This window comes from Schistocerca americana, chromosome 1 (genome assembly GCF_021461395.2).
Source record: "Schistocerca americana isolate TAMUIC-IGC-003095 chromosome 1, iqSchAmer2.1, whole genome shotgun sequence".
Lineage (NCBI taxonomy): Eukaryota > Metazoa > Arthropoda > Insecta > Orthoptera > Acrididae > Schistocerca > Schistocerca americana.
The window spans coordinates 1,086,094,104-1,086,110,062 of NC_060119.1; the positions used below are offsets into that span (position 1 = coordinate 1,086,094,104).

The 15,959-nt window shown below is 44.5% G+C and overlaps 1 protein-coding gene across 1 annotated transcript in view; it reads right to left on the minus strand.

Moving 5' to 3' along the window:
* LOC124596505 (solute carrier organic anion transporter family member 74D-like) overlaps positions 1-13,402 on the minus strand; it is an 84,306-nt gene extending 70,904 nt beyond the window's left edge. Inside the window, exons 1-2 of the mRNA XM_047135670.1 lie at positions 13,147-13,402; positions 1,401-1,589 (exon numbers count right to left, since the gene is read on the minus strand). Of these exons, the coding sequence (XP_046991626.1) occupies positions 1,401-1,589; positions 13,147-13,402 (445 nt within the window). The remainder of the gene's footprint in view (positions 1-1,400; positions 1,590-13,146) is intronic.
* Between the last annotated feature and the right edge of the window lie 2,557 nt (positions 13,403-15,959).

Sequence of the window (15,959 nt, forward strand, 5' to 3'; positions counted from 1 at the left end):
ACTTCTTTTCCCAGAATACGTTCATAGCTGTAGAGGGTTTGCTGTTGTTCCAAATATTTGAGGGCAGTCTCGTACGCATCCTTTGCTGCAGAGTGGCTGATCTTTTCGTCTTCTTCTTTTCCTTCATCAACTGACTCCTCTTCCTCAACACTACACTGCCACAAAACAAGGGAGAATCTATGACCATCGTGTTCTTCATTGGTGACGGCACCAACGTCACCATATGCTAGCCATACCCCTACATCAGCAGGCTGCAATGCCTCGAACTCCATTCTCTTGATTTAAGCTTGGAAAACCCTTCTTCCATGACTTCTGTAGAGAGGTTTGCTTAACTTATTCCACAGCTTGAGTAACCGCGTTAATTTCATCTTTTATGTTGAGGGTTTTCATTGTTTCAATAACATTACAATCCTCTTCTGTCTTCTCTGACAAAGCGCTGACGCAATTCCTCCTGTAATGCCGTTTTAACACTCCAGAGCTGCCTCGTCTACTGGATGGAGTAATGAAGTCATTGGGGAAGGGGTGGAAGGAGGCAACAACATAGCGTTTATGTCGCCTTGTTGAAATTCAGAATTAGAGGGGTGGCTTGGGGCGTTGTCTAGCTATACAACCGCCTGAGGTGGTAGGCTTTTTATTTCAAGTATTTCTTAACAGCCCGAACAAATGCATTAAAAACCATTCTTTAACAAATTACAATTGACCCAAGCGCTCTTTTGAGCTTCGCAATAAATAGGATACATGACACGTTAAAGTTTTTGAAGGAGCATTGATCGGAGTGTTGGACCTGTTGTGACTGGAATAATGTCGATCGATAATGCTGGCAAACTGTTCGGCGCGGAGAGCAGCTGGATAGTCGGACACATGGTTGGATAACTCAAGGAGTCGGTTAATCGAAGGTCGGACAATCGTAGTTCTACTGAAGATAATATATTGATTGGCGGCTCCATGGAGTGCTGTGTGCACAACGATCATATATGTTAAATTAAAAGGAAGGTCAGCGTTGGCAGTAATATTGATGTTTTATTGATAGCAGACTCGATTTTCGATCACATAGTGATCATCTTCAGTGCTGTACAAATTAAACTCAGATACTGGTATCAAGTAATCAATAACCAAAACTGAGAAGCGATCACAATAACTCGCTTCTCAGTTTTGGTTATTGATTACTTGATACCAGTATCTGAGTTTAATTTGTACAGCACTGAAGATGATCACTATGTGATCGAAAATCGATTCTGCTATCAGTAAAACATCAATATTACGGCCAACGCTGACCTTCCTTTTAATTGAAGATGATATAGCAATCGAAACCATCAAAATTTGTAGTGAATAGCGTAAATGTATAAACAATTAAGGCAGAGTTAGGGGAGTGTGATGTAAAGCGTGAATGAAGAACTTACCTATGAGTGCAGGCGCCGCCTCCGAGACGACGTTGTCGTCGAGGTAGACGAGCCCGTGCACCAAACTGGACGCCCCTCCCAGTCCGCGGGCCAGCTGCAGGATCGCCAGCAGCGTCACCGTAATGTAGCACGGGTGCTCCACCGCCACTGCAGGGGTCTGGCCGCACAGCGTCGCGTTCACCCCGTCCGCTGCAACACGCGCCACACCGTATCTCGTCTTACGGCAGCAAAAGAGCAGTGCATCCAGGCTCAAGCTCTGAGATGATCCAGACAGGGTACCGGGCACCATTGCTCCAAAGATACGAGGGTCACTCCAAAAGAAATGAACGCTATTATTTTAAAATATGGTTCAAATAACTCTGAGCACTATGGGAGTTAACTTATGTGGTCATCAGTCCCTAGAAGTTAGAACTACTTAAACCTAACTAAGCTAAGGACATCACACACATCCACTCCCGAGGCAGGATTCGAACCTGCGACCGTAGAAGTCGCGCGGTTCCAGATTGTAGCGCCTAGAACTGCTCGGCCACTCCGACCGGCTATTTTTTTTTTAAATTCATCTTTTATTCTACATGTTTGAAAGTTTTACAGTGTGTAGATACATCCTTTAGGAACAATATTTTCATTTCTCCACATAATTTCCATCCCTCTCAACTGCCTTACGCCATCTTAGAACAAGCGCCTGTATACCCGCACGGTAAAATTCTGGACCAACCTGTTGGAGCCACTGTTTTGCAGCGTGCGCAAGGGAGTGATCATCTTCAAACCTTGTACCACGAAGAGAGTCTTTCAGTTTCCCAAAGAGATGATAATCACATGGAACCAGGTCAGGACTGTAAGGCGGGTGTTTCACTGTTGTCCATCCAAGTTTCGTGATCGCTTCCATGGTTTTTTGACTGACATGTGGCCGTGCATTATCGTGCAACAGCAAAACATCCTGCTTTTGCCGATGTGGTCGAACACGACTCAGTCGAGCTTGAAGTTTCTTCAGTGTCGTCTCATATGCAACAAAATTTATGGTAGTTCCCCTTGGCATGATGTCCACAAGCAAGAATCGAAAAACACCGTAGCCATAACTTTTCCAGCAGAAGGTGTGGTTTTGAAACTTTTTTTTTCTTGGGTGAATTGCATGATGCCACTCCATTGATGGCCTCTTCGTCTCTGGTGAAAAATGATGGAGCCATGTTTCATCACCTGTCACAATTCTTCCAAGAAATTTATCTCCACCATTCTCATACTGTTCCAAAAGTTCACTGCATAACGTTTTTCTTGTTTCTATTTGAGCCACTGTCAATATCCTGGGAACTCACCTGGCACAAACCTTTTTTAACGTCAACACTTTCAGTATTCTGCAAACACTTCCTTCCTCTATTCCAACGTAGCGTGAAAATTCGTTCACTGTGATGCGTCTGTCAGCAGTCACCAATTCGTTAACTCCCTGCACATTGTCTGGAGTGTGTGCAGTACGAGGCCTGCCGCTGCGAGGACAATCCTCAATATTGCCGTGCCCGCTTTCATCACGTAACCTGCTTGCTCACCGACTAACTGTACTGCGATCGACATCTTTTTCAACCTTTTGTGGATGTTTCCCACTGTCTCGTTTTCACACCACAGGAATTCTATGACAGCACGTTGCTTCTGACGAACGTCAAGTATAGCAGCAATCTTTAAGACATGCTGTGACGGCGCCACTCACGGGAACAACTTGAACTAAGTTTGAAAACAAACGGGAAGGATGTATCTACACATTGAAAAACTTTCACACATGCAGAAGGAAAACTATTTACACAAAAATAGTGTGCATTTCTTTTGGAGTCAACCTCGTACTAACAGACTGAAGCTTTCAGCGAACCCGATTAGATACCGGGCACTGTTCCATAAGAGACAGTCAAATGAAAACTGGACCTATGGTGGTGGTAAGTTCCTATGGGACCAAACTGCTGAGCTCATCGGTCCTTAGGTTTACGCACTACTTAATCTAACTTAAACTAACTTACGCTAAGGACAGCACACACACCCATGGCCGAGGCAGGACTCGAATCTCTGACGGGGCAGTCGCGCGAACCGTGGCAAGGCGCCTAAGACAGTGCGGCTACCAAGCCCGGCTGGACATATGGAAAAAAAAAGTAAGCTGTATATTATTTCAAAAGTAACCGCCATACCTGTTCAGACTTTTATCCCAAAAAATGGTTCAATGGCTCTGAGCACTATGGGACTTAACATCTATGGTCATCAGTCCCCTAGAACTTAGAACTACTTAAACCTAACTAACCTATGGATATCACACACATCCATGCCCGAGGCAGGATTCGAACCTGTGACCGTAGCAGTCGCGCGGCTCCGGACTGAGCGCCTAGAACTGCTAGACCACCGCGGCCGGCAGACTTTTATCCCACTATGAGACAAGACGGTCAGTGCATTCATAGAAAAATGTTTGCCCAACGGAATCATGATTGCACCCAGGAATACATGCCTTCGTCTGAACCAAATCGACGGCCACAAATGTCTTTCTTCAGCGCTCCAAAAACCTGGAAATCGCGTGGGGAGGTATTGGTTCAAAAATGGTTCAAATGGCTCTGAGCGCTATGGGACTCAACATCTGGAGTCATCAGTCCCTTAGAACTTAGAAGTACTTAAACCTAACTAACCTAAGGACATGACATACATCCATGCCCGAGGCAGGATTCGAACCTGCGACCGTAGCGGTCGTGCGGTTCCAGACTGAAGCGCCTACAACCGCCCAGCTACACCGGCGTGGTATCGGTAGTGTATGGAAAGTATATAAGAACCACCCAGCGAAAATTCTGCGCATAGTTGAAACAAGCTTGGTAATATGTGGGCGGGCATTATCCTGCAACAGAATGATGCCCTCCGTCACCATTGCTGGGTGGTTGGACTTGACGGCGTGCTTAAAATTTTTCAGAGTGTCCGTGTCCTTTCATTGGGGCGCCGTATTCCAGATAGTCAATAAGCAGCAAGCCCTGGCTGTCAAAGGAAAACGCCATCATGGCTTTCTCCGTGCTGGCGTGCCTGTTGTTCTGTCGTTTCGATTACGCAGTAGGATTTGCTGGGAAACCGTTACAGATCCTCGATACAATCTCGACCTCTCCCCATACGATTTCAATATTAGTGGAGTCCTGAAGACGACATTCGTGACTGTCAATTTGCTTCGGACGAAGAGATACACTCCTGGGTACAATCATGGTTTCGTAGGCACCCACAAACATTTTTCCATGCAGGCATTGGCCTTCTCGACTCACTGTGGGTTAAATGTATTAACAATTATGGCGATTATTTTCAAAGTTTACTTAATTTTTCCATCTGTTTCGTTTTCATTTGACTGCCCTTTACGCTAAAGAAGGGTAATAGTCCATTGGAGATATGAGGCGAATTGGATAGAATACTGCGTACTGTTCTTTGTAAGATGGCTGGTTCAAATGGCTCTGAGCACTATGGGACTTAACATCTATGGTCATCAGTCCCCTAGAACTTAGAACCACTTAAACCTAGCTAACCTAAGGACATCGCACAACACCCAGCCATCACGAGGCAGAGAAAATCCCTGACCCCGCCAAGAATCGAACCCGGGCGTGGGAAGCGAGAACGCTAATTGTAAGATGTGTACAGCAGCTACACTGAAGCTTTCAAATGCTTGCTGTACTAGGTTCTTCCGTTTCTTTTTTTCCGCTGTAGTTTTTAACGTCTACAGCTCCTTCTAATACCACGAAAATTATTCTCTGATGTCTTAACACGTGTCCTACAATAATGATCTGTCTTCTTGTTCGTGTTTTCCACATTTCATTTCTTCACCCCCCCCCCCCAGAACCAAGAAGACCGTGTTTTACTGATGGACATGTTCTCTGTACACAAGCAACAGATGACTTTCAGTTTTCTGTTTTCATTTATTCATTGCTGCTTTTAGCCCTGCCGCCTATATTCATGCAAGGAACCTCCTTTAGAACGTTTTATATAACTTGTTATCTGTAACTGAGCATAAATTTGTGTTTCAACATAGTGATAAGTGTTATAATAACATATTAATAATAATAAATATAGCTCTAAATGACATTTTAAACATGGCTGTAAACAAAAGGGATAAGACAGAGTAACAGAGTTAATACTATCACCTTGTAATGTTATGACTGCCATTGTACATACAGGATGATTCCACGATGATGTTCCAAACTTTCAGGGATGATAGAGAAACGTAAATTTATCAATTTGAGGTAAGAGACGCTGGTCCGGAAACAGCCGAGTTGACATTGCAAGCGTAGGATCTTTCTGATATCTCTGACAACGGAGTACAGATACGGGTGGTGGTGTTGATAAGATTATTGGGTAGAAAACTTTCAGAGGTGGTAATCTAGTAAACACTGGCTCTAAAGTACACAACTTAAGAGCTATGAGCACTTGTTCATCTTCCCTACAGTGAAACAGGATAAATCCTGACGAGTCGGACCCCCTTTTTTCTTCAGCATAATATTTCACTGTTTTCAACTTTATTTGACTTCTGGCAGCATATTCGTTCAGAGTGATATATAAATTTAAGTACAATATATTGTTGAAGCACTGCCACTTAAAATGCAACATATATTATAGAATGAAAATATACATGGGTGGTCAATCTCACCCATATGTGTGTGGGTTAGAGGGACTAGTGTACTGGGAGACATAGCCCATATAAAAATGGCTATATGTGAAGAAGAGAGTCAATTAAAATTTCATATTTTTATTTGGAATATGTTATAATCAATACAGAATTATGGTGTTAGGTATTTTAGTCCAAAACAGTTTTATCAATTAATTATAAATCTTGATTGAACATTGGCGTTTCTGATGAGTTGCTGGTTTTGTATAAGCATTAGCCCGTCTTTGTCTCACCATAGCAGTTACACTTATTACCAAATGTTGACCATCGGAAGCAGGAAACAGACTGAATCGAATCGTCATTTTTATCGGCTTCGTAATAGATTTCACAGCAGCCAACACATTCATCCTCATCTCATTTATGAAAGTTATTTTCGTAATCTTCTACAATGTCTGCATCTGATGAACGCAGTGACCTGTTTGGAGTATTTTTCTTACTGAATTTCTTCAGTCTGTTTTCTCTTCACTAGCATTTCCCTCTGGTGATCTTTTTGTGCCTTTTCCTGTTTCCTTTATTTTCTTTCCCACTTTTTCTTTACAATTTCAACATTTTCAGTAGAGTTTAGCTCTTTGGATACAGTTTCTGCCTTCCTCCTAAAATTCGGGGTTTTATCAACAGAAGGAACAGATTATATTTTTCCAAAAGTTTTGTCTGCTTAGGAGTGGTCCGTTTTGAGGTGCCAATCTTGGAAGTTTTAGGTTTAGCTGGAGTGCAGTCCGAAGTTACGTCAATGAAGGAATTCGACTTGGGCAGATAACTTTGCTCTTTTGAGGCACTTGCGATCAACAGGTCTTCTGATGAGTTATGAAACACTTGGTTGGCCTGTGTGTCTGACTCTGCTCTTCCATTTGTTGGCACAGACGTACCTTCTGACAAATAAGTATAGTCTGAGACAGCGGCCATCTTCAGTTGGATTATTGCAGTGCCTTGAAACTAAATCTAGTTGTGCTCATCTCTCTCACATCAAAACAAGTGGTCCATCTCTTCCAAATAATACTGACCCATCTCTTCCGATTGTCTGGGAGAGAAAGACAACCCCGACTGCTGTCTCTAAGCAGCTAACCCGGTAGTCATTTTAGGTTAGTTTCATCCTTGTTCATCTGTCAAACTCTCAGTAAAACACTAAATCAATATTGTGCAAAGTAAGTATTAATACTAGAATTATGTAACTACAAAGTAAAAATTTTCGGTTTACCAGATCAGAGTGCGTAATTTTTTTCCAGAACTAAGAGGAAAATGACAACAGCACTTCTGCACCACGTATGTTCACAGAAGAGCTTCCTTGCAAGCAGCTGGAGCCGCTCTCCAGCGACTCATTTGTAAAACACGCCACTGGTCCGTTTTGCCCGGTGTTCCAACTCTCCTGGACTTACCCCTTACATCTTCTACTGAACAATTGCCCATAGTTCTTAAGGTATGCGTCTTAGAGCACATATTTACTGGAGGACATTTCTTCTTGTTTTGGTCCATAGCACCCCCTCCAAAAATAAACTAAAACAAATAACTTGCACTAGAAAATGTGTGTATCACAGTATCGAAGACGAACAAATACTCATAGCTCTTAAGGTATGCACTTTGGAGCCCACTTTTACCAGACTTTTTCCGTGTTCTGGTCCACACTACCGCCTCTCAAAATTGCCTACACAACAATCTCAATAACAACAGTACCCGTACATGTTGAGCCGTGACGGCTCGTTCTATATTTTACGTCTTTGCCTACTGCCGCGATCTGTCCCTGTCTAGTGCCGGGTGGCGCTTCGGTCGCCTGTTAGTTGAGTCCTTGGCTGTAGTTTCTTGGGGTGACTTGTTGACCACGTGGGCAGGCAGTCGGTCGCAGTCGGGGAGAGAGAGATACAAGGCACATGTGACGTACGGTAAGCTGGTCACGCAGCTTACGGGAGCACGATTGCCTAAGCGGCCGTTGGTCGATACAATTGCGCTGGTTGACAGTACTCCCTGGATTAGGGAGGCATTGTTGCTGATGTGGGTGTTGGAGTGCTGTTCGTTTTACGGTGCCGTCTGTTCTGCCCTTGGGGGATAAGGTACTCCTTGCTTGATTGATCCATGTGCTCCCGTGCTGAAGTAGCTCCCCCTACGCTGGACTGCTTGTGGTTCTCCATCCCTCTGTCTCAAGCGTTAAATTTACCTTTTTGTGCCTCTCTCTCAAATTATCTGAGTGCCATATTTGTGTCGTTTTCAGCGCAACTCGTTCAATGTCTGCTTGTCGTGTCAGTCGGACCTGAAATTAATTGTGTCATAAGTTGTAGGCCTACACGTGTATTAGTGACCACTGAGGTCGAGACTGAGTCTTATTTGTATTGGAAGTTGTTGCTTCCCTGACTGATGTAGCCACCACAAAATTGCCAACGGCCGTGGTAAGCAAACGCTAGCGACCCAGGGAATCTTGGCTCGTTTGCGTAATTTAGTTCCGTTACTATAGTGAGATTTTGCCCTTTCGAGAAAATTAATATTTATTGTTTTAAATATAATTACTGTTGTAGTTGTCTGAGTGTTAGCCCTCAACATATGCCGTTACATTTTAAATCACTTAAATTAATGTGTTGAATATCTTGTGTTTTCTTGGTTATTACTTAACTTGTTACATTTTATTGTAAGATTAGCCGGTTAATGCTTTTAGTAATTATTATTGTAATATTCTTGTCGTAATACGTAAGGGTGAGTTGCGACTTGGGGCCACGGTCACATTGAGTTTCTTGTCTTGGTCTGAGCATTTTCATTTGGTTTCTGATTATTGTGTAAGAATTATATGTTTGCTTGTTTGCTATCGGCTTTCCGAACTTCCGTAGCGTTTAGAGACGCTGTCCTGAGGTGTTATCAGTTACCCGCTGGTTCACCGGCTGTAGTGTGTCTGCGTCGGCTGTGTACGTGCGCGCGGGCGGTGCACCGCTTCCCGCCTCACCGTAGCCTCTGAGACGTTGCAGCCTCCTGGCTTGCTACGGCATCCCTCATAAGCTGAGTTTCTGCCTCGCAGCACTCGGGCGTTAATTTAACCAGCAGTGCCCGTTACTCTAAACCATCTCATTCAGACGTGGCCTACCTTAACTGCCCCTTCCCTATTTTCCCTGATTGAAATATTGTTTTAACGTAATAGTTTTAATATTGGTGTAATGCTCGATTAATATTTTATTATTGTTCGACGTCAGTATTTTTATTACACCCAAGAGGCTTCTCCAATCAATCAAATATTGGATATTTGTGTTGATACTTGGCTTGCGTAAATTTATGTTGCTACACTTTTTGTTAAGTTATATTCATTAATGTCAAGCACCCCCTCTGGCCAGCCAAATCTTGGAATTGCAATATTTAGCATCATTGCTGACATTGTTTGCTCAGCGCTAAGCCCGTGTTTGAATTATATTTGATTGTACTACTTGCTTGTCAGTCATTCCTAAACTGGTGCATTTTATTCGTTTAAATTAACTAATTAATCACCGATTGGTTCAACAGAAGAAATTTTTCAGTAACTGCCTGAATCATTTGTATTTTATTACTGATTTTGGTGTCTGTGCAATAGAAGATTGTTGGACTTTTGAGAAGTAACAAAAGACTTGCGATAAATGGCATGCACCTTTCCCATGCCCGTTTAGTTGTTTCTTTATCCTGGGGCATCCACTGACACTTCACATGTACTCCACTGTCAGAGGTATCAGAACAGGATCCGTTACCTCAAATTTATACATTTACCCTTTTCCATCATCCATGAAAGTTTGTATCATTATCGTGGAATCACCCGGTATGTACATGTTCACTCTTTAATGGAGTCAGAAAGACGTTCTATCTCTGCAGCAAACACCGCCGTTTTTGTGTTAGAAAACTGTCTCGGATAAGCATCGAGACCGCTTAGAGCACTTTGCTTCACTTCATTGTGCTGGTTTCATAGTATGTATATCAAGACAGAATTAAATTAAATTTTAAAAATGAATTAATTGCGTCTGCCACCATAGCTCCTCTGAAAGCCGTGTGTAGGAACAGGACGCACCCCGCGTTCCTCCCAGAAGTATTTAATGGTACGACTGTAAATGGATGTACTTAACCCCATGATGCTAACTGAGGAACTACTTGAATTGCAAGTAGCGGTTCGAAGGATTGGAAAACTGAAAACGACTGGGAGGGTCGTGTGCAGACCGCTCAGCAACGGAGGCGGACAAATTTCGGAAGTCACCAGGAAGGCTAATGTCAACACCAGTGCTAGTCATGATCAGTGTAGCTAGAACCAATTCATCGAAGCTGCATCAGATTTTCTAGAGAGGAGAATTAAGTAACGCTACTTGCACTGCCGCAGCGTCTAAACTTCGAGGGTGAGTCAAAGGAAAACCTTAAATTTTTTTAAAATATTATTTATTGTGCAGAAGTGGTACAAAGCTGTATCACTTTTCAACATAATCTCCCCCACGCCCAATGCAAGTCCTCCAGCGCTTACAAAGTGCATAAATTCCTTTAGAAAAAAATATTTTGGTAGTCCGCGCAACCATTCATGCACCGCGTGGCGTACCTCTTCATCAGAACGGAACTTCTTTCTTCCCATTGCGTCTTTGAGTGGTCCAAACATATGGAAATCACTTGGGGAAAGGTCTGGTGAGCATGGTGGATGAGGAAGACACTCAAAATGCAGGCATGTGATTGTTGCAACTGTTGTACGGGCGGTGTGGGGCCTTGCATTGTCATGTTGCAAAAGGACACCTGCTGACAGCAATCCACGTCGCTTGGATTTGATTGCAGGCTGCAGATGATTTTTAGGAGATCTGTGTATGATGCACTGGTGACAGTGGTCCCTCTAGGCATGTAATGATCCAAAATTACGCCTTTTTCGTCGCAAAAGAGAGTCAGCATAACTTTTCCTGCTGGTGGCTTTGTTCGAAATTTCTTGGTTTTGGTGATGAGGAATGGCGCCATTCCTTGCTCGCTCTCTTCATTTCCGGTTGGTGAAAGTAAACCCAGGTTTCGTCCCCGGTAACGATTCTTGCAAGGAAGCCATCACCTTCTCGTTCAAACCGCCGAGGAAGTTCTTCACAAGCATCAACACGTCTTTCTCTCATTTGAGGAGTCAGCTGCCGTGGCACCCATCTTGCAGACACTTTGTGAAACTGGAGCACATCATGCACAATGTGGTGTGGTGATCCATGACTAATCTGTATACATGCTGTGATGTAAATAAGTGTCACTCGGCGGTTTTCCTTCACTATAGCTTCAACTGCAGCAATGTTCTGTGGAGTCACAACTTGTTGTGCCTGACCTGGACGAGGAGCATCTTCCACTGAAGTCACACCATTTGCGAACTTCATACTCCATTCGTAGACTTGCTGCTGTGACAAACATGAATCACCGTAATGAAGCTTCATTCGTCGATGAATTTCAATAGGTTTCACACCTTCACTACGCAAAAACCGAATAACAGAACGCTGTTCTTCCCTGGTGCAAGTAGCAAGTGGGGCGGCCATCTTTGTACTCACACTGCGGCGGTATGTGTGCATCTGCACTACGCTGCCACCTACAGGCCATTCTGCAGAATGTTTGTAGCACGCTTACCAACTTACAGGATAACGGCGCGAATATTCGATTTATTATTACAAACTTAAGGTTTTCATTTGACTCACCCTGATCTAAAGTATCTGGACACCCCTGTTTAATGCGGAATTGATCACTGGATGTCACCATGAACGACTCGACAGTGTAAGAGGTGGCGGGGTGTTCGGTCAGTACAGAAACATTAACAGCACAATGGGTCCGTCAGAACAGCTCGGTGACTTCGAACGTGGACTAATCATTGGATGTCACCTTACAGAGCAAATCCATCAATGTCATTTCAAACGCTAAGAAACAACTGTACCTAAACCAGGACTAGCCAGTTCTCATGTACTGACGGACAGAATTACGGAAGGTGCTCGTAAAAAATCGCATGAAATCAGCGGAAGGTATCAGTCGTGAGTTCGAAAGAGCTGCCAGCTGTCCAGGTAGCTCAATGGCCGTTCGTTGGGAGTTAAAAAGAATGGGGCACAGTGAACCAGCAGCTTCTCATAAGCTATACATTTCTGTGCCAAGCGACCGTTGATGTGGAGTAAAGAGAGAAGCTGCCATACAGGCTGGCAAGAAACGAGTGATTTGGAATGATGAATTATGGTATAACCAGCGGAAATCCGACGGAAGGATTTTGGGTTTTTCAGTCTGGAACCGCGTAACCGCTACGGTCACAGGTTCGAATCCTGCCTCGGGCATGGATGTGTGTGATGTCCTTAGGTTAGTTAGGTTTAAGTAGTTCTAAGTTCTAGGGCACTGATGACCTCAGAAGTTAAGTCCCATAGTGCTCAGAGCCATTTGAAACATTTTTTTTTTTTAATTTTGGGTTTAGTGAATGACTGGAGATAGTTGCCTGCCATCACATGAAGCATGGAGGAGGTGGTATTTTGTTGAGGGGCCTGTTTTCCATGGTTAAGCTGTCGTAACGTTATTGCGCCTTCGAATTCGCTAAATGATCTGAGGGAAATGAGCACTGTGTACAGTAGAGGAACAGCTCTGACCCATGATTGTTTGCATCAGCATGACAGTGTCATAAAGTAGCATCTGTGAGGCAACGGTCTGAGGACATTAACGCCACCCAAGACCCGACGTGAACCGAACAGAACACTTGTTGATGAGTTAGAAGTCAACCGTTTTAGAAACTAGAACTCAACACCACAGCCTTCCCTTGTTTCACCTCTTGAGGAAGAATGGGCTGGCAGTCCTCCACAGACTCGCAGACACCTCACAGAGAGTGTTCCGAACAGTGTGCTCAGAGCACTATGGGACGTTTTTCTAAACATTTTTGTAAACAACCCATATTAATGAAACTCCCTGGCAGATTAAAACTGTGTGCCGAACCGAGACTCGAACTCGGGATCTTTGCCTTTCGCGGGCAAGTGCTCTACCATCCGAGTCCCGAGTTCGAGTCTCGGTTCGGCACACAGTTTTAATCTGCCAGGAAGTTTCATATCAGCGCACACTCCGCTGCAGAGTGAAAATCTCATTCTGAACCCATATTAATACCCGCTAACGGGTGTCTGGGGAGAATGTAAGTTACGAACGGCGAGTGCCGGTACGTACCCATGAGGAGTTGCGTCTCGACGAGCGAGCGCGTGGCGTTGGCCGGCTGGCCGCCGCCGGCCGTCGCCCAGTGCGTGGTGTGTGGCAGGGCGAGCAGCGCGCACGCCACGGCCTGCAGCAGCGCCATGCCGCCCACCCACTGCGGCCGCGTGCCGCCGCCCACGCGCGACAGCGGCAGCGCCGACAGCGCCTGCACCACGTCGCCGCCCGCCAGCAGCCAGTCTGCAGCACAGGGCGGTGCTACGTCTCTACACATGCTAATAGATGTCAGAAATACAGGGTGATCGAAGAGTTACGCACAACCAAAAGTAATCAAAAATACATAATATACACGGTGGTCCATTGATCGTGACTGGGCCAAATATCTCACGAAATAAGGGTCAAACGAAAAAACTACAACGAACGAAACTCGTCTAGCTTGAGGGGGGGAAACCAGATGGCGCTATGGTTGGCCCACTAGATGGCGCTGCCATAGGTCAAACGGATATCAACTGCGTTTTTTTAAATAGGAACCCCCATTTTTTTGTTACATATTCGTGTAGTACGTAAATAAATATGAATGTTTTAGTTGGACCACTTTTTTCGCTTTGTGATAGATGCCGCTGTAATAGTCACAAACATATGGCTCACCACTTTAGACGAACACTTGGTAACAGGTAGGTTTTTTTAAATTAACGGTTGGTTGTTTTTGGGGAAGGAGACCAGACAGCGAGGTCATCGGTCTCATCGGATTAGGGAAGGACGGGGAAGGAAGTCGGCCGTGCCCTTTGAAAGGAACCATCCGGGCATTTGCCTGGAGCGATTGAGGGAAATCACGGAAAACCTAAATCAGGATGGCCGGATGCGGGATTGAACCGTCGTCCTCCCGAATGCGAGTCCAGTGTCTAACCACTGCGCCACCTCGCTCGGTTTTTAAATTAAAATACAGAAGGTAGGTACGTTTGAACATTTTATTTCGGTTGTTCCAATGTGATACATGTACCTTTGTGAACTTATCATTTCTGAGGACGCATGCTGTTGTAGCGCGATTACCTGTAAATACCACATTAATGCAATAAATGCTCAAAATGATGTCAGTCAACCTCAATATATTTGGCAATACGTGTAACGACATTCCTCACAACGGCGAGTAGTTCGCCTTCCGTAATGTTCGCTGACGCATGTTATCAGGCGTTGTCGGTGGATCACAATAGCAAATATCCTTCAACTTTCCCCACAGAAAGAAATCCTGGGACGTCAGATCCGGTGAACGTGCGGGCCACGGTATGGTGCTTCGACGACCAATCCACCTGTCATGAAATATGCTATTCAATACCGTTTCAACCGCACGCGAGCTATGTGCCGGACATCCATCATGTTGGAAGTACATCGCCATTCTGTCATGCAGTGAAACATCTTGTAGTGGTATCGGTAGAACATTACGTAGGAAATCAGCATACATTGCACCATTTAGATTGCTATCGATAAAATGGGGGCCAATTATCCTTCCTCCCATAATGCCGCACCATACATTAACACGACAAGGTTACTGATGTTCCACTTGTCACAGCCATCGTGGATTTTCCGTTGCCCAATAGTGCATATTATGCCGCTCTGTCATCTTCCCGTAATTTCTTTTGTGCCCAGTGGCAGAACTGTACTCGACGTTCAAAGTCGTCGCCATGCAATTCTTGGTGCATAGAAACGTGGTACAGGTGCAATCGATGTTGATGTAGCATTCTCAACACCGACGTTTTTGAAATTCCCGAATCTCGCGCAATTTGTCTGCTACTGATGTGCGGATTAACCGAGACAGCAGCTGAAACACCTACTTGGGCATCATCATTTGCTGCAGGTCGTGGTTGACGTTTCACATGTGGGCTGAACACTTCCTGTTTCCTTAAATAACGTAACTATCCGGCGAACGGTCCACACACTTGGATGATGTCGTCCAGGATACCGAGCAGCATACATAGCATACGCCCGTTGGACGTTTTGATCACAATAGCCATACATCAACACTATATCGACCTTTCCGCAATTGGTAAACGGTCCATTTTGACACTGTTAATGTATCACGAAGCAAATATCGTCCACACTGGCGGAATGTTACGTGATACCACGTACTTATACGTTTGTGACTATCACAGCGCCATCTATCCCAAAGCGAAAAAAGTGGTCCAACTAAAACATTCATATTTCTTTACGCACTACACGAATACGTAATAAAAAATGTGGGTTCCTATTTAAAAAAACGCAGTTTATATCTGTTTGACCTATGGCAGCGCCATCTAGCGGGCCAACCAGAGAGCTATCTGGTTTCCCCCTTCAAGCTAGACGAGTTTCGTTCTTTGTAGTTTTTTCGTTTGATGCTTATTTCGTGAGATATTTGGCCCGTTCACTATCAATAGACCACCCTGTATACGCTGAGGTGATTGAAGTCATGTGATAACGTATGCACATTTACAGATGGCAGTGGTATTGCGTACACAAAGTATAAAACGGCAGTGCATTGGCGGGGCTGTCATTTGTACACACGTAAATAGTGTAAAAAAAATCCCCTCATGATTATGGCCACACGACGGGAATTAACAGACTCTGAAAGCGGAATAGTAGTTGGAGCTAGATTCCTGGACATCCCATTTCGGGTACGGTGGTGAATTCAATATTCTGCGATCCTCAGTGTCAAGAATGTGGCGAGAGTACCACATTTCAGGCATTACCTCTCACCACGGACGACGCAGTGGCTGACAACCTTCACTTTGCGTCCGAGAACCGGTGTTTGCGTATAGCTCTTGGTGTAAACTAGCAACCAACACTGCGTGAAATAACGC